Raw genomic sequence first — 22,739 nt, 5'->3', positions numbered from 1 at the left:
CTGTGCTCTTCCAGCACCACTGATCCAGAAGAAGGTTTCCAGCATCTGCAGTCATTGTTTTTACCGCGTTTAGACACTGGTCGATTCCATTGGTAGGTGTGATGATCTTGCGTTTCCAAGCCAGGTAGATGAAACATGATTCACGAATTGGTGCCACATCTCCACAATATTTCGGTTCCTAGTGTAACATGATGCAACACCTGACAGAATGTCAACTGTAGGGCTTCTTCATCCAGTATATGATTTTTTCCTTTGGATGATGCATTGCAAAATAATGCACCAAACTCCCCCTGCAAAATCTCAGTTATTACGTGGTTGGCATTTATTTTGAAAGCACTACAGAGTGGTGAGAATAAAAACAATTTCAACCTTCGCTTTCATTTTATTGCTAACAAATTTCTACTCCCTTTCCCGGCTTTGACCATTCGCCGATCACGTAGACGCGAGAAGAGCCTTCAGCCGGCTATGGTGGGGGCGGGCACTGACAGAGTGAGTGCAGCCTCTGTACAAATGAGATTGCAGGCGAGAAGGAGGAGTCTTGATTGGAGTGGGTCATTCAGTACAAGAAAGGCTGACGCAACTCACAGGATCAAATCTTGTCTGGAAGGTCTCCACCAGAAGACAAAGCGAAGAATTGTCTGTATGTGTGTGTGTTCTTTGTAAAGCGCTCACTGATGACCAGATCTGCCAACATACAGAAAGGTAAGGGCCATGCCATCGTTTTACAGTGTTGCATCTTCCGTCTCGAACACCCGTTTCTCTCATTGATTTGGTATGCTTTGCTATAGTGGAGGGATTTTTTCTCTCTCTCTCTCTCTCTCTTTGTACACTTACTGCAGCGAGCAACGTCTTCACTAAGAGCTGGCTGGGTTAGGCTTTCGGTGAACGTGGTCAGTGTAAGAGTACGTGTCGCACAGGCTTGAAATATATATGTGTGTGTGTGTTTTATGTTGGCTGTAAAGAAACTTAGTGCTTTGGGAAGAGGCTCCTTTCATTGCAAACTGATATTGACGAGAACACGTGGCAAATCGTGCTGCCAGCAAAAGGGAACGTTATTCTTGTAAAGAACTATACGGAGCACTGTAAAGAGTCCCAGTCATGGGTAATGGTAACAGCAGCCCAAGTGTAAATGTATGACAAGTGTATTCCATAAGCCGGGTGCACGTTAAAGTCTGCTGTTGCTGTTAGCGACACCGTGCTGTAAATACAGAATGCTAACCTCTCTGGATGTGGACATGCACTGCATCACTAACTGTGCGCCTCGTCCTGTTACGAAGCGATCACGTTGAAATAATTGCCGCATTTACACGCTTGGTAATTTTGCTTTGCTAGTGTGCAATGCTTCAGTCTTATGTGCTTTTAGGAAGGTAGAATTATTAATTAAGACGACAATGCGTGCTTTAAATAAAAAACCCTTGAGTATTTGGAAGTTTCTGTAAGAATTAATCGCCCCCTCCCCACTACCCCCAACGTGAAACTGAACGTCTGTAATGGTACAGCGCGGCATCTGCAAAGACAACATACAGGTTCAGCCGAGGACGGAAATTTACAGCAAGCTTTTCAGTATCTTTAAAGAGAAAGGACAGAGTGACATTTTGGATGTTAAGAGACTTCAAAAGGGCCATGAAATCAATTAGCCCCTTTTTTTTCTTTCTCTTTGAAGATGTCAGCAGACATGCTGTGTATTTTTAACGTTTTCTCCATTTTCCAGGATGGACTCCTGGCGCAGGTCCGTGCAAATATTTGGCTAAACAAGAAAGAATGGCCAGCAGTAGATTCAAACTAAAACATAAGCCATTGGTACATAGATAACGCTGATAGGACAGTGTTTCTGTAAAGCCCTGACAGTCATAGAAGCTAGAACTGGAGAAACCTAAAAAACAAATTAGATCAAGTGAGAGGTTCCTTTCCATTCAGGATTTTGGTGAGTTAGCAGCCTCCATGGTCAGTTCACGACTGATTCCATGCAAACAAGTCAAATTCAGTTTTGCAGGTTTTCCTTGTGAGATTATGAATTTTGACGCCGTTGATTTCTTAATCCAGCACCACAGGCACTAAATTACTGTGCCCATAATGCTTCAACTGCTCCCGCATTCTCTGTAAGAATGACTATTTCATTAATTTGACATTTTGTTTTGTGAATCATTTTTAATCAGGGGCTCAAGGGTCCGAAGAGTGGCAGATTAAGTTTAATTTAGATAAACGTGAGGTGCATGCATTTTGGTAAGGCAAATCAGGACAGGATATGTAGACTTAATGGTAAGGTCCTGGGGAATGTTGCTGACAAAGAGACCTTGGAATGCAGATTCATAGTTTCTTGAAAGTGGAGTCACAGGTAGATAGGATAGTGAAGAAGGGTTGGTATGCTTGCCTTTATTGGTCAGTGCATTGAGTACAGGAGTTGGGAGGTCATGTTGCAGCTGTAAAGGGCATTGGTTAGGCCACTGTTGGAATATTGCATGCAATTCTGGTCTCCCAGCTATAGGAAAGATCTTGTGAAATTTGAAAGGTTTCAGAACAGATTTACAAGGATGTTGCCAGAGTTGGTGGATTTCAGCTATAAGGAGAGGTTTAATAGGCTGGACCTATTTTCCCTGGAGTGTCAGAGGCTGAGGGGTGACCTTATAGAGGTTTGTAAAATCATGAGGGGCATGGATACAGTGAACAGCCAAGGTCTTTTCCACAGGGTAGGGGTGTCTAAAATTAGAGGACATAGGTTTAATGTGAGAGAGGAAAGATTTAAAAGGGACCTAAGGGGCAACTTTTTCACACAGAGGGTAGTGCGTGTATGGAAAAAGCTGCCAGAGGAAGTGGTGGAGACTGGTACAATTACAACATTTAAAAGACATCTGGATGGGTATATGAATAGGAAGGGTTAGAGGAATATGTGCCAAATGCTGGCAAATGGGACTAGATTAATTTAGGATATTTGGTCAGCATGCAGAGTTGGACCGAAGGATCTGTTTCCATGCTGTACAACTTTATGACACTATGACTCTAAATGATCAATGATGGTCATCGGTTCCTCTGAAAATTCTTTTGTCCATAGCTGGTGGGATCATCGCAGTGGACAATCCTGGAATTGGAGACTAGTTTTCATGAAACATAGGCTTCAGGAATACAGTTTGGGTATTCACTTGGCCACAAATGTTGGGACTGGTGACATATTCCTGAAACTGATCTCCAATGTGAAAGCAAATAATATGGTTAGTGTGAGAAAGAAGTTTTGCAACAAGCTGCTACTTCTGCAACTATGTTGCAGCAAAGAATTGCAACAAACACAAAGCACTGTGATTGTTAGATCCAGAATTAATGGGAGTTACTTTTATTGTTGTTTCAGATTTCTTTTGTATGAAACTCCCTTGGTCTCAATTTAACAGCAGTGTTAGCCTTTTTTCATATTTTTGTGCACCTTCTTTTGTCTAGATATTCATCTGTGCTGTTCTTCCTGTATTTCTGGATAGTTCCTTTCATTGGTTTGTCACTTTATTCATATCTGTCGTGAGGCATCCTTAGTCATTCTTGCACTATTACAAAACACAAACATTTTACATTCAACTATTTTGTTTCAAGGATGTCCACTGATTAACATCAAATCACCATCTTAACATGTTGAGACTATATCATTTCATATCCAGGTCGTATGTGAAAATTCCAGTATTCTCTTTGTATGAAACAAAAGAAGGATTTTTGACATATTTATTCATCTTCAATTATTGTTCAATACCAATTTTCTTCTAGTATACATTTTACAGGAGTTCTCAGACCAATGGCTATTCAAAGGAAGAAATAACTTGCATTTATATATTTCATGACTTGGGTTATTTCAAAGCACTTCACCATCTTAAAGAATACTAGGGTTTAGTCACAGCTACAAATGCTACAACCAATCCAACAAATAGCAATAAATTAAATGAATCAAAAAAACTTGACTTCTTTGGATGGTTTTGATTGAAGAATGAATGTTGGCCAGAACAAGAACTGCAATTCTCGCTGTTGTTCAAATAAAGGTAGACAAGCAGGAGGCTGGAAGAACACAGCAAGCCAGACAGCATCAGGAGATTGAGAAGTCGATGTTTCAGGTGTCACCCTTAAATTGAGACCAAGGGAGTATCATGCAAAAGAAATCTGAAACAACAATAAAAGTAACTCCCATTAATTCTGGATCTAACAATCACAGTGCTTTGTGTTTGTTGCAATTCTTTGCTGCAACATAGTTGCAGAAGTAGCAGCTTGTTGCAAAACGTCTTTCTTGCGGAGTGGACTCGATGGGCCGAATGGCCTTACTTCCACTCCTATGTCTTATGGTCTTCAAGACTGGAGATGGATGCAAGAGGAGCTACAGATAAAGGGGGGAAGCGGTGGTGAGGTAGGGATAGGTGAACACAGATGGAGGGTACAACCTGGTTGGTCAATGGGAGGAGTGAATCTGGTTGGAAGGGTTGATCAGAGGAGTGGAAGGGAGGGAGAGGAGCTGAGAAGGGAGATGGGGGATGGGAAGGGAGGTTATTTGAAATTGGAGAACTCAATGCTGAGTCCTCCGGGTTGTAGGCTGCCCAGGTGGAAGATGACGTGTTGTTCCTCCAATTTCCAGTCTGATTCGCTGTGGCAGTGGAGGAAGCCAAGGATGGTCATGTTGGAAAGGGAGTGGAAAGGGAGATTAAAATCGGCAGTGACTGGGAGGTCAGGTTGGCACCTGTGGGCCCGGCTGAGGTGCTAAATGAAATCTTCCCTTAGCTTATATTTGGTCTCACTGATGTAGAGAAGACACATCAGGAGCATCAGACACAATAAACTAGGTTGGAGGAGAGACAGATGAGCCTCTGTCTCACCTGGAAGGACTGTACTGGGCCCTGGATGGAAGTGAGTGGGGTGGTATGCCAGCAGGTTTTGCATCTTTTACATGCTGGCGGGTTTGACATTGTATTGGACCTTGTATGTCAATCTGAGAGGCCGAAGTGTCTCTTCATGTTTAATTTATCATCCAAAAGTCAGCTTTTTCTTCAGTATTGTACTTATGTATTAGCCTAAATCATGCACTGAAATTTGGGTTTGAGATATAGCCTTCTGATTCCAAAGTACAAGGGTTACCACTGAGCCAAGCTGAGACACAAAAACCTGCACTGTCTATTGATTTCACTTGCGCACCTTAGGCAATATGTGCAATAATATTAAACCAACGCACATTTTCTTTTTTTTTTCTCTCCTCTTTGGTATCTAAGTAGTGATTCTTCATATTTGGGCCTGGAGGTTGGAACCAGGGCAGGCATCACTGAGGTAAAAGACTGTATTACCTTTCACCACATTAAAAGAAACATTCAGATCATAGTCACTTCTTTAGTCCTGTCTCAGGATAATAATAAAGGAAAAATTCGATCGATTTTCTTTGCTCTCCTTAGCCCTGTCAATCTGTGTGTTCTGGTTAGTTCAAGGTCTGGAATTCTGAGGGTGGTAATAGATCTCTTCCCTAAGCTATTAAGTCGGAGATGAATTGACTTGCTATCAGCATGGATCTACGGTACCTTACCATTGGAAGAGGAACGCTGGAATGTATCTAGTGTGTATAGGTAGAATAGAAGCTACCTTTGAAGTTGTTTGGATTGGGAAGCTCTTGTGCAGTGAAAGCAGGAGAGGACCAATTTGAGATTAAATAATGATTCCAAGGGATTTCTCCCTCTTCAGACCCTATTTGGGGGCAGGCCCAGAATGTGTAAGTGTGAATTTTATAATTGTGGGGAGGCAATAGCCCTGTGATATTATTGCCGGATTGTCAATCCAGAGACCTGGGCAATATTCTGGTGACCTGGCTTCACATCCCATGGCAGATGGTAGAATTTGAATTCAAAAAGTATCTGGAATTTAAGATAACTATGAACCCAGTGTAAATTGTTGGGAAAGCCCACCTGGTTCACTAATATCCTTTAAGAAGTGAGTCTGCCATCCTTATCTGGATTTGATTTATTGTTATAACATGTACCTAAGTAAAGTGAAAAGTTTTGTTTTGCATGTAGTACAGGCAGATCATAATGTACAAGGACAGATAGACCATAGGGTGTTTAGACAGAGCAAGGCATACAAGGTTCCAGCTGCACAGGAGGTGCACAAAAGCAAGGTTAGCATTGGACCTGGTCAACACTACCAGGCCCGCTGTCGGAAAGGCTGCCAGCAGACTCAGAGATCCATTCCACCCTGATAATGTTTTTCTACCCCTCTACCATCGGGGTGAAGGTACAGAAGCCTGAACACACACAGCAATCACTTTCGTAACAGTTTTTACCCTACTATTGTTAGAATACTGAATGGACTCTCAAACTCTTAACATTCACCTGTAGCTGTGTTTTTGTTTTTGCTGCTGTTTACCTATTATTTACCTATCTATGCTACTTAATTCTGTGATCTGTGTGCATTGCTCACAAGACAAAGCTTTTCACTGTGTCTCGGTACATGTGACAATAAATTCAATTCGATTCAATTCAATTCAGATTTGAAATTAGAGAGGTCCAGCAGTCTAATAACAGCAGGGAAGGAGTTGTTCTTCAACATATTGGTGCATGAGTTCTGTATCTTCTGTCTGACGGGAGAGGTTGGAAAAGACTATTACTGGGATGGGAGGGATCTTTGATGATATTGGCAGCCTTTCCATGGCAGCAAGAAGTGTTAGTGGAGTCCATGGATAGGAAGTTGGCTTCCATGATTGTCTGGGCTATGCACACAACTTTCTGTAGTTTCTTACGGTCCTGGGCACAGCAGTTGCTCTACAAAGCCATTATGCACCCAGATAGAATACTTTCTATCATTCATCTGTAAAGGTTGTTGAAGGTCCTTCTGGATTTGATGAATTTCCTAAGCCTACTGAGGAAGAAGAGGCGTTGCAGTGCTTTCTTGACCATTGCATCTACATGGAAGGTCCAGAACACGTTGTTGTTTAAATTCACTCCTAGGAACTTGATGCTCCCTACTCTCTCTACCTTGGCCTACATGTGTCTGGCCTACGTGTGTGACTCCAGACCCACAGCAATGTGGTTGACTCTTAACTGCCCTCAGGGCAATTAAGAATGAGCAATAATTGCTGGCCTAACCAATGACACCGTCATCCTATGAATGGAGTTTTTATGAAATTCATTTTAAATGAGAGATATACTTCATTCAGTTTATTTCCCATAGTTATGGCTTCAGTAATGTTGGTATTGAGTATATACAATGACACCCAAAATTGCTTGGCAAAAAAATTGGGGGTAGAGTTAATATGAAATTGAGTTGCACTTGGAGGAACAAGAAAGGCTGAATGGCTTCCTGTGCTGTTCTGTGATTTTGGGTGATTCCAATTTACCTCATGTTGTTGACAAGGCTGTAACAAAATTAACCACCACCAGCTGGCGTCCAATCAGCTGGGTGCATTCATCAAGGTGGAATTGTGCAGGCCTCTCTTCAGGATACTTCACATTCTCTAACTCTGGGATTGGTGATAGGGTAAAGAACATTGTTAGTGCATTTCAGTGAACTTCAGTGCTGCCTCCAGCGCCTATTCAGGAACGTTTGGGCCCACATCTTCTGCAACGGGGACTGCTGCAAGCTGATTTTGACAGTGAGAATTCAGCAATTAATACAAACATCAAAATATTTTAAATTCTGTTTTGCTTAGTGCAGGGCTGGGCAAGAGAATCCAAAATCTCATTGATGTTGATTTTACCAGATTTTCTGGAGCTTGTCCACACAATAGTGGCAAGGGGTATGTGGGTAGGAATTTCAAAATTGTTATTTTATAACTAATGCTCCTCAGTCCTGATGGCAATTTAAAAAAAAGAAATTATACAACTAGCCATTTCAAAATCTGTGAGGAGACTTAGTACTACAGACCTTTAAAGCTGCTGAAAAGAGAGGCAAGTGCTTAATGTCCTTTGGAGAAGGAAACTGCTATCCTCACATAGTCTGGCCTACATTTGACCCCAGACCCACACTAATAATGACGCAAAGATAAGTGGAGGGGCAGGTAGCTTTCTGGAAACGGGAGGCTGCAGAAGGACTTGAACAGGCTAGAAGAGTGGATGAAGAAATGGTAGATGGAATACAATGTGGGGAAGTGTGAGGTTATGCACTTTGAAGGAAGATAGACTATTTCTAAATGGGCACTGACTTTGCAAATCTGAAACACAAAGCAACTTAGGAATCCTAGTTCAGGGTTCTCAGGGTTAAAATATAGATTCTTTTTTAGATTAGATTACATTACAGTGTGGAAACAGGCCCTTCGGCCCAACAAGTCCACACCGACCCGCCAAAGCGTAACCCACCCATACCCCTACATTTACCCCTTACCTAACACTATGGGCAATTTAGCATGGCCAATTCACCTGACTTGCACATCTTTGGACTGTGGGAGGAAACCGGAGCACCTGGAGGAAACCCACGCAGACACGGGGAGAACGTGCAAACTCCACACAGTCAGTCGCCTGAGGCGGGAATTGAACCCGGGTCTCTGGCGCTGTGAGGCAGCAGTGCTAACCACTGTGCCACCATGCCACCCATTCATTAGAAAGGTAAATATAATATTAGTATTCATTTCAAGAGGGCTACAATACAAGAGCAGAGATGTACTGCTAAGGCTGTATAAGGCTCTGATAAGACCACTTTTGGAATGTTGTGAGCAGTTTTGGGCCCCCCTGTCTAAGGAAGGATGTACTGGCCTTAGAGTGGGTCCAGGAAGGGTTTACAAGAATGATCCTGGGGATGAAGGGCTTGTCACATGAGGAACAGCTGAGGAGTTTGAGCTGGTTGTCGATGGAGTTCAGGAGGTTGAGAGGGGACCTGATTGAAGCTTACCAATCCTGAGAGGTCTGGATAGAGTGAATGTGGAGAAGATGTTTCCACGGTAGGAGAAACCAGGACCCGAGGGTACAGCCTTAGAGAGAAGGGGTGACCCTTTCGAACTGAGATGAGGAGGAATTGTTTCAGCCATAGGATGGTGAATCAGTGGAACTCATTGCCACAGAGGGCTATGAAGACCAAATCATTGAGTGTATTTAAGACAGAGGTAGATAGGTTCTTGATTAGTAACGGGATCAAGGGTTGAGAAAGCCCATGTCAGCCATGATCAAGTGGCAGAGCAGACTCGATGGGCCCAATGGCCTAATTGTACTCCTATATCTGATGGTCCTAACACCCAGTATAGTTGACGCTTAAGTGGCCTCTGGGCAATTAAGGATGGACAATAAATACTGGCTTGGTAAGCAATGCCCACATCCCAAGAATAAATTAAAATAAAACTTATTGTCCAGTATTGATCAGAACAAATGCAAGAATGCCAAATTTCAAACGACTACAATAATTTGTACTACCATAGAAAGCTGTGCTGTCAACTGTGATTGGCCAAGGCATCACCATGGCAGTAGCAATCACGAACTGTAGGTTCCCAAGATCACAGATAATTGAAAAGAAGTGTCAGGCCTTAAAATATACCTTTTGTCTACAGAGAAGACATTTCTGCACATAAGATGAGGCTACAGCAGTTTGTCAGCCATAGGCTTACCAGATCGTAGGCCTGCTTTCTCATTGGAGAGAGATTGCTGGTAATAATTTAATCTGGAGGTCATCACATCTCAAGTGAGGGAAAGGCTGAGAAGAAAAATTCCTTCTGGTAATTTTAGCTGGTGTAGAAATTGAACCCATGTTGTTGGCATCCGTTACTGTATTACAAGCCAGACATCCAGCCAACTGAGCTAAACGACACCCTAGCAAGTCTTGCATAGTCTGGGAATCACATCCACCAGTAAATATTTTGTTTTGAGTTTCATAAGCACAAGCTGGCTGACTACATTCTGCTGTCTATCTATTAAGTTGAAGAACCAAATGAACACACAGATGATTTCGTAAGCTAACCTCTTAAGCAATTGAAAGATAGTCTTAGCAATGGTGACCAAAACGTTATCACTGGCTATTCTTAAATCCCCTCCACCATTCTTATCTGGGCTGCCTTGCAACTGACTTCAAACCCACCGCAATGAGTTGACTCTTCAGTGACTTCTGAATTGGCCCAACAAGTCAGTCAGTTCAGTGGCAATTAACGATGGGTACTAAATGCTCCATTAGAAGTGAATCACACACACTTTGAAAGAATAAGCTTTAAAGCTGTCTATCTAAGTTTTAAATATATATAAAAACCCAGCCTCTATAGAATAGGACAGAATAGGAATAGCCTTTATTATCACTATGGTCCTCTGTTGTATAGAACTCTGCAAATTCACTATCCTTTGAGAGAAAACAAAACCTTCCTCATCTCTTTTTTTTACATGGGTCCCCTGTCTGGTGTGTGGTGCTGAACTGGAACTGGAAACTTCCGTGTCTTCAGTGAATACCCCATTCTGATCTTTTAAGGAAAAAAACCCTGAAAAACAAAGAACTACGGATGCTGGAAATCTGAAACAAAATCAGAAATTGCAGGAAAACTCACATTTATTTAATTTCTATAAGTTGTCATAAGCCAACTAATGCTAGGTCAAGTGCTGTAACTTTATTTACTATTATGGACTGCAGCTCATCTTCTGAGGAGCTGTCTTCTATATTTTCCAAGGCAATGGCAGATCCTATCATGGTTATCACCTGATTTTTGTCACTGGTACCTGTCGGGCAACTTCCACCTCCTGGTGCTGCTGGTGGTTCCTAATTGGGTTGGTGAGCTAGCCCCTTGTCTAATTACAAGGAGCAGGAGAATCGACGTTTCGGGCATGAGCCCTTCTTCAGGAAGAAGGGCTCATGCCCGAGACGTCGATTCTCCTGCATTTGGATGCTGCCTGACCTGCTGCGCTTTTCCAGCAACACATTTTCAGCTTTGATCTCCAGCATCTGCAGTCCTCACTTTCTCCCTGTCTAATTAGGACACTTACATTAAATAATATTCTTGCATTCCCAATACAGTTGAAGTTTCATGACAAGACTCAGAATTTGTCCTGGTGTCAGGTTCCTGTTACTGCTTTGAGAAACCTTCCTGATGTCTGTCATGAAGCTGGTTTTTCCAGAAATAGCAGTGATCCACAACATCAAGATGTCTTGCAATGATATGACAATGTTAACTGATAAAACAGTCTGCAGTTCCTTCACAAAGTCATAAATTCCACAAAACTTTCTGTGAACCTTTCCCAGAATGCAACACTGGAATTTTAGATTTGGACAGTAGTAAAACCAATGCCTGATAGAGATACTTTTGAGAAAACAAGGTCAAGCTGCATTGGCAGGGATAGAATGAAGAAAGGTTTTCTTTCTCATTAGCCTACTCTCTTTGAGAGTTTTTAAAAATTCTTTCACAGGATGTGGATGTTGTTGGTTCAGTCTGAATTTACTGTGCATCCTTAATTGTCTTTGAGAAGGTGGTTGTGAACTGCCATTTTGGGCCACTGCTATCCATATGGTGTAGGTACCACTGTCCTATTTGGAACGGAGTTCCACGATTTTGACTCAATGAAGGAACAGCAATATAGTTTTAAGCCAAGACAGTATGTGGCTTGGAGAGGAGACGCTTTGGGAAGTCAGGAGTTGTTCGTTGCTGCAGAATTCCCAGCCTGTGCCCTGCTGTTATAGCCAAGCATGTTGGTAGCAGGGAATTCAGCAAAATAATACCATTGAACATCAAGAGGAGATGATTAGAGTTTGTCTTGTTGAAGGCAGTCTCTGCCTGGCACTTGTGTGGCACAAATGTAGCTTGCCACTTATCAGTCTAATCCTGAATATTGTCCAGATCTTGTTGCAGATGGGCATGGACTGTTTCTGTGTCATCAGCAAAGATCTCAAATTCTGACAAGGGAAAGCCATTAATGTAATAGCTGAAGATGGTTGGCCAAGGATTGGCCTTCAAACAACCACAGTTACCTTCCTTTATGTTAATACTTGTGCACTCTGGCTATAAATCCTCAAACACCAGAATTAGAATAATAATGAGAATCACTACCAATAGGTCCATACCGACCCACCAAAGAGTAAACCACCCAAACCCATTCCCTTACATTTCCTCTGAATAATGCACCTAACCTACACATCCCTGAACACTATGGGACAATTTACCTAACGTGCAGAAGCAGAAGTCGATGTGTGCTCCTCATGTGTATGACTTCTCAGTGGGAGCAAACAAGTGGAAAAGTTATCATTTCATGCCAAAACATTCAATCTCAAGATTAATTATCTTGAGTGCAAAATTCACCCAATAATGTCTATTATTTTTAAACAAACTTTCATCTGGATATCTAGCTCACACTTCCATTGTGAGCCCTAGTAACCCTTACTGTGTTTTCTATTTGCCAGGTATTACCAGTTGAGATCGAAAGCAAGGGAAGGAATTGAGAAACCATATTGAGGTAAGGTGCATCACTATTTGCAAGATTTCTAAAGACAAAAACAAATCTCCTGCCTTCTCCAGGCAAAATATGATTACTGAACAAGTATGTTTTTATCTGCTTCCAAATCACTGCTTCTCCAGGTCTTGCTGTTGTCGGTATAATTTGCCTGATCATTTATTAACTGTCAGGATGACTAGGAGTTTAAGGATCTATAAAACTGGTACTATTTAATTCACATTCTGGAAAACGGGCGACTGAGCTGGTTCTGATTATAGATGTCAGTCCATCAAACTTCTTTATCCCAGCAGTAGTCAAAGACTCAAAAAAGCTGACACTGGGATTTGGAAGCTGAAGGTAAATGCCTAAACTGAACCATGGATATCCATCTTTGTAAATCTAAACTAAAATGGACTCAATATGGTATTTAGGTAGATCTAGATCATGATCTAGAATGGCGAAGCAGAGTTGAGGAGATAAATGTCCTGCTCATAACCCATGTTACTATGTTTCAATGTAAAAGCAGCCAAGACCTTCCATTCTTGGTACTGCACGTGCTTTTAAAAATGTCTGCTTCAGAGAAGCATGTTGTTGATCAGTTGATATTTACATGAAATCTTTCCCCCAAAAAAGCCATGATTGTTGCTTGTCTTTGAGATCATTTCCTCCATATGAAGTTTGATTTTTATTGATAAAAAAACCCAGCTTACACAGTGTATAGTCTGTAAAAGAAGTGGTCACAAACCTGGACGCTTATATGATGTCATTGAAATTCGACTTTTATTTTCTCCCTTTCAGTATGACCCAATGGCTAAACAAACCCTCAATTTTTACTCTTCATATGATTGGATTTGGTGCAAAGCTTAAAGAGCAGCACATGTAATTTGACTGAAAACAAATGTATGATGTGAAAGTATCAATCCACTAAGGCCAAGACAGAGTAGAAATTAATCATTTCAAGATTAAATATATTTTGTCGTATTCATCAAATCTTAATAATCATTATGTGAATGCTTTGTAAATGATCTATAACTATAATAACAATTCAGTTGTTGAATCAGAATGCCCTTTAACCTATCCTTGATCTATCAATATTGTTGACAGTATGTATAGAAGGAACAGAGTTAATGTTTCAAATCAAGCAACCCTTCATGAGAATAGTTCTGACGAAGAATCACAAGATTTGAGCATTAACTTTGTTTCTCTCTCTACAAATGCTGTCAGATCTGCTGAGTTTCTCCAGAACTTTCTATTTTGCCTCTTCTTCATTGAGTACTCATAGATTTTCCCTTATCCACCCAAAGAAATAAATGAAATCAATGTCTTGCCTTCTCTGCTCCAGCTACAGTATCATAAATACTAAAACTTTACTTAAGAGTTCACTTAAGAAACCTTGAAAAATACCTTCAAAAATAGAATTTTCTCATATGTCAAGTATAAGAGTAAACCATTGCTACTGATTAGGGTTATTGTCATCTGTGTTGCCTCCTTAAATATAGTTATGAATTAAGCTAAACATAGACCCAGAGGGCTGCTCTCCCATTAGCATGTGATAACCAGTGTACCAGTTTACCTCAAGGATCACCATGCCTTAGGTAAGGGGAACATTCAAGATGGAAGGACTTTAATGGCAACCTCAGTTGGGTATACAAATTGAAAATACTATTGGTGTACCTCTACTCTGCTAACCAGTCCCCTGCATCCACATATATGGTACTGGTAAGTCAAACATTAATTCATGGTGTAAGAAATTGAAATTTACTATAATTCTGGATATAACATGTGGTGGCTGAATAGGGGAATCAACCTACATGCTGGGTACATGTAATTGGGGTGGCCAAAGAAATTGGGCTGCTCTGCATGCAGGGTCGACTAATATGCTGTGATTTATGAAAGCTGTTACATGTTATCCGAATAAAATCTCACATAATTTTAAACAATATTGTCAAACCTCTCAGTGGTTTAAAGTAGTCCCAAAATCTCTAATCTATCTCTCATGCCAATACTTTGAAGCACTATAACCAGTGGTTATAGTGTCATTTTTATAGACTAGAGACCTAACCAGAGACTGTTGCCTAATCATTGCCTTGCATAACCATATATATTTACCCTTGTACTCTGTGCCTCTATTTATAAGTCAAAAATGTTCCTGGATATATTATTTGTTTATTACCTTCCCTCATATTTATGGGGAATGGAACATTTGAATCTCTGCGTCTTAGTTTGTCACACTCCTAGCATTATTTAGTTCATAAGTCCACTTTTTTTTTCACACCTATAATGGTATTTAACATCAACTTGGTAAAGGAGTAAAAGGGCAAACTAGAGATGTGGAGCAGCTTACCGGAAGGAAAACTTGCTCTTTTTGGCATAATGTCGATAAGCTACTGAGTGCAGACCATAAATGCAAGGAAGAAACATAGGCCAGTATATGACACCGAAAGAAAAATAAAGGCGTTGGCAAGTATTACAGTTATAAATCAACATGGCTATCAGAGAGGCCATAGAGTCATAGAGATGTACAGCACGGGAACATATCCTTTGGTCGAACTCGTCCATGCCGACCAGGTAACCCAACGCACCTGCCAGCACCCGGCCCACATCCCTCCAAACCCTTCCTATTCATATGGCCATCCAGATGCCTCTTAAATGTTGCAATTGTATCTGCCTCCACCACTTCCTCTGGCAGCCCATTGCATACGCGTACCACCCTCTGTGTGAAAAAGCTGCCCCTTAAGTCTCTTTTATATTTTTCCCCTCTCACCTTAAACCTATGCCCTTTAGTTCTGGACTCACTTACCTCAGGGAAAAGACCTTGTCTGTTTACTCTATCCATCCCCCTCATGATTTTATAAACCTCTATAAGATCACCCCTCAGCCTCCGACACTCCAGGGATAGCAGCCCCAGCCTGTTCAGCCTCTCCCTATAGCTCAAATCCTGCAATCCTGGCACATGCTTGTACATTTTTCTGAACCCGTTTGAGTTTCACAACATCCTTCCAATAGGAAGGAGATCAGAATTGCATGCAATATTCCAACAGTGGGCTAACCAATGGCTTGTACAGCCGCAACATGAACTCTCAATTCCTGTACTCAATATTCTGCCCAATAAAGAAAAGCATACCAAATGCCGCCTTCACTCTATCTAAATGCAACTTTACTTTCAAGGAGCTATGAACCTGTACTCCAAGGTCTCTTTGTTCAGCAACACTCCCTAGAACCTTACCATTAAGTGTATAAGTCCTGCTAAGATTTGCTTTCCCAAAATGCAGCACCTCTCATTTATCTGAATTAAACTCCATCTGGCACTTCTCAGCCCATTGACCCATCTGATCAAGATCCCATTGTAGTCCGAGGTAACCTTGTTCGCTGTTCACTACACCTCCAATTTTGGTGTTATTTGCAAACTTACTAACTGTACTTCTTAAGCTCAGATCCAAATCATTTATATATATTATGAAAAGTAGTGGACCCAGCACCAATCGTTGTGGCACTCCACTGGTCACAGGCCTCCAATCTGAAAAACAACCCTCCACCACCACCCTCTGTCTTCTACCTTCAAGCCAGTTCTGTATCCAAATGGCTACTTTGTTGGTCAAGCCCAGGCTAGGTGAAAATAAGACCAGAAATCTAAGTTAATAACAATTCAATAATCCAGTGTTTATATGGACAAGTAGGAAGCACATCACCTCCAAAAAACAGTTTGATGAAGTCACCTGGATGCTCCTGCATTCCACAACTTTAAATCAGTTAAAACATACACATGTAAAACCTGCATGTTTACACTTTCCCATCAGAAGTATTGTAAACCCTCTAATAGTCAGCGGGAAATTCAGAAACAAATTTGTAAGGAGATCTCAGTTATCTGTAAGATTGATACAGTGGTTTTGGTAGGGGATTTAAACTTTTCAAACATAGACTGGGACTGCCATAGTATTAAGGGTTTAGATGGAGAAGAATTTGTTAAGTACATACAAGAACATTTTTTGATTCAATATGTGGATGTACCTACGAGAGAAGGGTCAAAACTTGACCTACTTTTGGGAAATAAAGCAGTTGCAGGCGACTGAGGTGTCAGTGGGGGAACACTTTGGGGCCAGCGACAATAATTCTATTAGTTTTAAAATAGTGATGGAAAAGGAGACACCAGATCTAAAAGTTGAAGTTCTAAATTGGAGCTTGGCCAATTTTGATGGTATTAGGCAAGAACTGTGGCTCAGTGGTTAGCACTGCTGCCTTACAGCACCAGGGACCCAGGTTCGATTCCAAGCTCGGCGACTGTCTGTGTGGAGTTTGCACATTCTCCCGGTGTCTGCGTGGGTTTCCTTTGGGTGCTCTGGTTTCCTCCCACAATCCAAAGATGTGCAGGCCAGGTGACTTGGCCATGCTAAATTGCCCATAGTGTTAGGTGACTTAGAGGGAAATGAGCCTGGGTGGGTTACTCTTTGGAGCGTCGGTGTGGACTTGTTGGTCAAAAGAGTCTGTTTCCACTCTGTAGGGAATCTAATAAAAAAAAACTTTCAAAAGCTGACCTGGGGGCAGATGTTTGCAGCTAAAGGAATGGCTGGAAAATGGGAAGCCTTCAGAAATGAGAGAATAAGAGTCCAGAGACAGTATATTCCTGTTTGGGTGAAAGAAAAGGCTCGTAGGTATAGGAAATGCTGGATGACTAGAGAAATTGAAGGTTTTGTTAAGATAAGGAAGGAAACATATGTCAGGTATATACAGGATAGATTGAATGAATCCTTAGAAGAGTATAAAGGCAGCAGGAGTGTACTTAAGAGGGAAATCAGGAGGTCAAAAAGGGGACATGAAATAGCTTTGGCAAATAGAGTTAAGGAGAATCCATCAAGGACAAAAGGGTAACTAGGGAGAGAATACGGCCCCTCAAAGATTAGCAAGGTGGCATTTGTGTGTAGACGCAGGGGATGGTGGAAGATACTAAATGAGTATTTTACATCAGTGTTTACTGTGGAAAAGGACATGGAAGATATAGAATGTAGGGAAATAGATGGTGACATCTTGAAAAATGTCCGTATCACAGAGGAGGAAGTGCTGGATGTCTTTGAGCACGGAAACAGACCCTTCGGTCCAATTCGTCTATGTTGACAGGCTATCCAAAACTAATCTAGTCCCACCTGCCAGCACCTGGCCCATATCCCTCCAAACCCTTCCTATTCATATACCCATCCAGATGCCTTTTAAATGTTGCAATTGTACTAGCCTCCACCACTTCCTCTGGCAGCCCATTCTACACACACACCACCCTCTGCATGAAAAAATTGCCTGTTAAGTCTCTTTTATATCTTTCCTCTCTCACCCTAAACCTATGCCCTCTAGTACTGGATTCCCCCACCCCGGGGAAGAGACTTTGTCTATTCATCCTATCGATGCCCCTCATAATTTTATAAACCTCTATAAGGTCACTCCTCAGCCTTCAACGTTCCAGGGAAAACAGCCCCAGCCTATTTAATCTCTCCCTCCAGGTCAAATTCTCCAAACCTGGCAACATTCTTGTAAATCCTTTCTGAATCCTTTCAAGTTGAGATAAGAAAGATTTAGAAGGGACCTGAGGGGCAACGTTTTCACACAGAGAGTGGTTCACATGTGGAATGAAGTGACAGAGGAGGTGACAAATGCTGATACAGTTACAATATTTAAAAGACATTTGGATAAAAAAAATGAATAGGAAAGGTTTAAAGGGTTATGGACCAAATGTATGGGACTAGTTTAGTTTGGGAAAGCTACTTGACATGGACGAGTTCGACTGAAGGATCTGTTTCCATGCTTTATAACTCTATGGCTAAGTTCTTAAAGGAAAGGTGACACTGTGTAAAGATAAAAACCTAGAGTCAAGAAATTATCAGTCTAAAAATGATTACTGCTTGGATTAGTATGTGAATTTTAGTATTTGTGTGTAAGTGTTATTTTTGACATTCGTTTATCTGCTGTTTTTGTGCAAACATTTATCTCAAGGGTTAATGCAGTTGCTAAAATAATGGACAGAAATGTCATATGTACGTGTTAAGTATTCACCTAATAATATCACCAGCAGTTGTTTCGAAGCTAATGTCTAGAAGTGAGAAATACAAAAATAAAGCCGTGTTTAAAGTTTTCTGAATGTTCAAACACTAGTAACAATGGAAGTGATCAGAAAGAAAGGTAGATGGACTGAAAATTCAACAAAACCTCACATAATGTACAGTAGCAAATAAAAAAACAAGAAAAAGAAATTGAAATTCAACATATGTAATCAGAAGTTGAGGAAAAGGATTGCATGGCCTGTTACTGTGTTGCAACAGTACAGTAAATATATGGTTTTGCACTTCTAAGAAATGAGCACTGTTGTTTACAAACACCATTAGACTAATTGGAATAAAATGTAAATGGTATGTACAAGGGTGGCATGATGCAGCAGTGGTTAGCACTATAGCCTCACGAAACCAGGTGACTGTTTGTGCGGAGTTTGCATGTTCCCTTTGTTTCTGCTGGGTGCTCCAGTTTCCTCCCACAATCCAAAGATGTTCAGGTTAGGTGGATTGGCCATGGGAAATTGCCATATAGTGACCAGGAATGCGCAAGCCTCTTTTTCCTTGTAAGTTGCATAAAGAGGTCCAGTTAATTACTGATGCTCAGCCACATATTTTAGAGTACTTTAGTTTAAAGTACAAGATGCAATCACTGGTTCCTTCTGTCCTTTTTTAATAAGATTGTCTATGTCATGGGATTAGATCAGAAAGAAGCACATCATAAAAAGGATTATGCAAGTAGGAGCCATAACCTATATAGGACTGCCCCACAACACTATTTAACATGAAACAAAAAATCTAAAGAACCATGGATGCTGGAGATCAGAAACAAAAGCAGACATTGCTGGAAAAATTCAGCAGTTCTGGCAGCATCTGTGGAGAGAAAGCAGAATTAACATTTCTGAAACAAAGTTTTGAAGAAGGGTCACTGGACCTGAACCGTTAATTTTGCTGTCTCTCTGTAGATACTGCCAGGCCTGCTATGCTTTTTTCAGCAATTTCTGTTTTTGTTACTATTTAGAATGCACTGATTATGGAACCTTCCTAAAGGTATGTGATTCAGTACTGAGAGGTGTTTTTGTTAATTCAGTAATAAAACTCAAAGGACTCATCCCTAAAAAGGTTTGCTTAGGAAAGGGTGGAGATTTTTAAAGTTACTGAACGCTTGAAGTAGTTTTCATTGTTTTTACATAATCAACTAAAAATTTTTAGGGGAATGGGATAGATTTTCCAAAGTAACAGTCAGAAATGGATGGATGTTATATAAGACTCTATGATTCTACGCGCAGTTTAGCTTTGTTCCTGAACTCATGATGTGTTTGTCCATTCTACACAGTCCAATGTCATAATGATATCCAAGGTATTTTGACTATATGTGACGGATTCTGTCAAAGCATTGTATTCATTAACTTCTGAATTGGAGAAGTGTTTCCTTCCTTTTTATTGTTGAATTTCTTGTACAATGCACCGTGGTGGCATGGTGGCTCAGTGGTCAGCACTGTTGCCTCACAGCACTAGGTCTGTATGGAGTTTGCACGTTCTCCCCATGTCTGCATGGGTTTCCTCCGGGTGCTCTGGTTCCCTCCCACAATCCAAAGATGTGTAAGTTAAGGGTGAATAAGCCATGCAAAATTGCCCATAATGTTCAGGGATGTGTATGTTAGGTACATTGGTCAGAGGTAAATATGGGTTAGGGGATTGGGTTTGAGTGGGATACTCTTCAGAGGGTCACTGTGAACCTATTGGGCCGAAGGGCCTGTTTCACAATGTAGGGAATCTATGAAATCCATGACTAATGCCAAATCATTTAGGACCTTCTGGAATATAATGGGGCTTGTCAATATAAAAACTGAGGTGTGTTTACAAGTAATGAAATGAAGGAATATCTTGGTACACAAGGGCATTCTGCTAATTTTAAATGCAACAAGCCTGAAACTTTGAGGGAGCAAAACTGAGGCTGTTTTCTGAACAAATTTACAAACTCATAAATCAGACTTCCGTCCCTTAAAGTGAAAGCAAAGTTAAATATTCATTCCTGCTAACTTTCACATTGTCAACAACAGACCTTACTGTTAGGTCTCTACCTGAACACCACAGTGAGCTTGCAATTTGCTAAGTTTATTGTGAACATTAATATTTCTAAATGATGAGTCATTCATGCATCATAAATGAAAAAGCTGGTCGGAGTACAAGTTACTTATGAAATGTACCTGTGTAGAAAGGAGTCAAATGAGTTGTGAATTGTACTTCAGCTTTTGATTATTGCCATTGAATAAGGAGACAGAAGTGGAGAGTAAAGTGAGGAGGAGATTGGGAGATTGTACATTGTGGTAAGAGAGAAAAATGACTTCAAACTGATATGTGTAGATTAAAAAATGCATTGACATTTTACAGTGGAAATACAACCCACATATTACATGTTGAAACAACTTCTTGCAATACAATCATCTTTAATCTGGAGGCTGACTGCTACTGATGCCATTGAACTGGACTGGAATAAAACACACTGTGTCACATGTCATTTCAGAGTGTCCAAGGTTTCTGGATTAAGCAGACAGAGAATTTCATTACAACCACAGCAAGAGAGAGACAGAGGGCAGTAGTGACTGAACAGACTTGAACAGACAGAAATCCATGAACAGCGTATTGTAAAAGCTCGGAACAATCATATAGACCATGGTTGACAAAAGCTCAGAAGCCATGCTGGTAAGACCTGAAAAATAATGTTAACTTTATTTAATGTAAAATTATGGTGGTAAAGTATGGAATTTGTTATCTACCCATAGCTTGAATTTTGAATGTATAGCTGTCTTGCATTTTTAAGCTGCTGGCTTAGATCCACTATTGGTGTCTTCTTGGGTTCAGTGGTGTCAGTGCATCTACAATTGGAATGAGTATCCTATTTTTATAGGAAGTTAAATCACACAGCTTTATATCGACTTCCAAAATAGCATAACTCAGACCTGTAACACAGACATCACTTTATGATCTTGGGCTAGTCTGTTAGGATTTTTCCACAGTTCTTCAGTCTTGAAATGTTTACAACCTGTATAACAGCTAATTTATTTCATTGCAAGATAAATGTAGAAAATAACATGTATGTTGAGACTTCTTTAATTCAAATATTGTAATCTACATTTGTGTAGCATTACGAAATATATCATGCCACCTCTCTTTATAGAATTAATCATACTGTTCCTTCAGTGTTTTAAATTCTCTGAGCCTGACTAAGCTTACAAAGTTCTCTGTTTAAAAACCTGATCATTGCCAGAGGATCTTCCATCATTTTGTTCATGAAATCCAAAGGTGGGGTATTTTTTTTCCTACCCAGTCTCCTTGTGTAGGGGTTGGTTGAATAAGTTGCGATCTAACCTTTTACTGTGCCCCCCTTTTGAAACCGGATGCAAGCAAAACTCACCAGTAAGAACATTTCAGCCCTTTGTGGTGACAGCATTTGCAGGGCACTCAGGAATTTTTTTGAATGCCCCAGATAGAAAATAGTGGATGGTTTTAAGGCACATTCTCTGAATGACTACAGTAATTTATTTTTAAAATTGGGCAAATCCTTTAATATTATCATTTAGTTAAGGCACATTACTATTTGTTTTGTGGGAAAAGTCATTATATTGCTTAAGTTTGCCATTAGAAGGTGAGTTATCAAACTTAGCTGAACTCATCAGTTGTGCATATTTTCACTAGTGCCTGGTTCTGAGAAATAGGGTGATTGCATATAAAATAGAGTAAAGAACTCTGGATGCTGGAGGTCTGAAACAAACAAAAATAGAAAATTGCTGGAGAAATTCAGCAAATCTGGCAGCCTCTGTGAAGAGAGAAAACCTAGTTAATGTTTTGAAACAAGTGGGACATAAAAATGGGACTAGGTCAACTTTATAAGAAAGATTTCTAAACATACATGGACTACATTTTATCAATAGAGAAGTTTGACGTTGCACATAAAGGTTATGAGTTTTTCTGGAGCAAAGCAATTTCATCAGTGCTTACAATTTAGAATGCCTTTAAAAGATAGTTGCATATTATTCAACGATGTCAAGACTAGAGTGGTGCTGGAAAAGCACAGCAGGTCAGGCAGCATCCGAGGAGCAGGAAAATCGACGTTTCAGATTCCTGATGAAGGGCTTTTGCCCGAAACGTTGATTTTCCTGCTCCTTGGATGCCATCTGACCTTCTGTGCTTTTCCAGCACCACACTAACCTTGACTCTGATCTCCAGCATGAGCTGAAAATGTGTTGCTGGAAAAGTGCAGCAGGTCAGGCAGCAGGAGAATCGAGGTTTCGGGCATGAGCCCTTCTTCAGGAATGAGGAAAGGGTGTCCAGCAGGCTAAGATAAAAGGTAGGGAGGAGGGACTTGGGGGAGGGGCGTTGGAAATGTGAT

The 22,739-nt window shown here is 40.7% G+C and overlaps 1 protein-coding gene across 1 annotated transcript in view; it reads left to right on the top strand.

Moving 5' to 3' along the window:
* The first annotated feature begins 532 nt into the window (after positions 1 to 532).
* slc6a9 (solute carrier family 6 member 9) overlaps positions 533 to 22,739 on the top strand; it is a 241,873-nt gene continuing 219,666 nt past the window's right edge. The window contains exons 1-3 of the mRNA XM_043699069.1: positions 533 to 702; positions 12,286 to 12,338; positions 20,874 to 21,052. Coding sequence (XP_043555004.1) covers positions 21,023 to 21,052 — 30 coding nt within the window. The 5' untranslated portion in view covers positions 533 to 702; positions 12,286 to 12,338; positions 20,874 to 21,022. The remainder of the gene's footprint in view (positions 703 to 12,285; positions 12,339 to 20,873; positions 21,053 to 22,739) is intronic.

Source organism: Chiloscyllium plagiosum, chromosome 11, assembly GCF_004010195.1.
Source record: "Chiloscyllium plagiosum isolate BGI_BamShark_2017 chromosome 11, ASM401019v2, whole genome shotgun sequence".
NCBI classification, from domain to species: domain Eukaryota; kingdom Metazoa; phylum Chordata; class Chondrichthyes; order Orectolobiformes; family Hemiscylliidae; genus Chiloscyllium; species Chiloscyllium plagiosum.
Note: the sequence above shows the minus strand (reverse complement) of the source record. Positions and strands in the feature narration are given on the sequence as shown.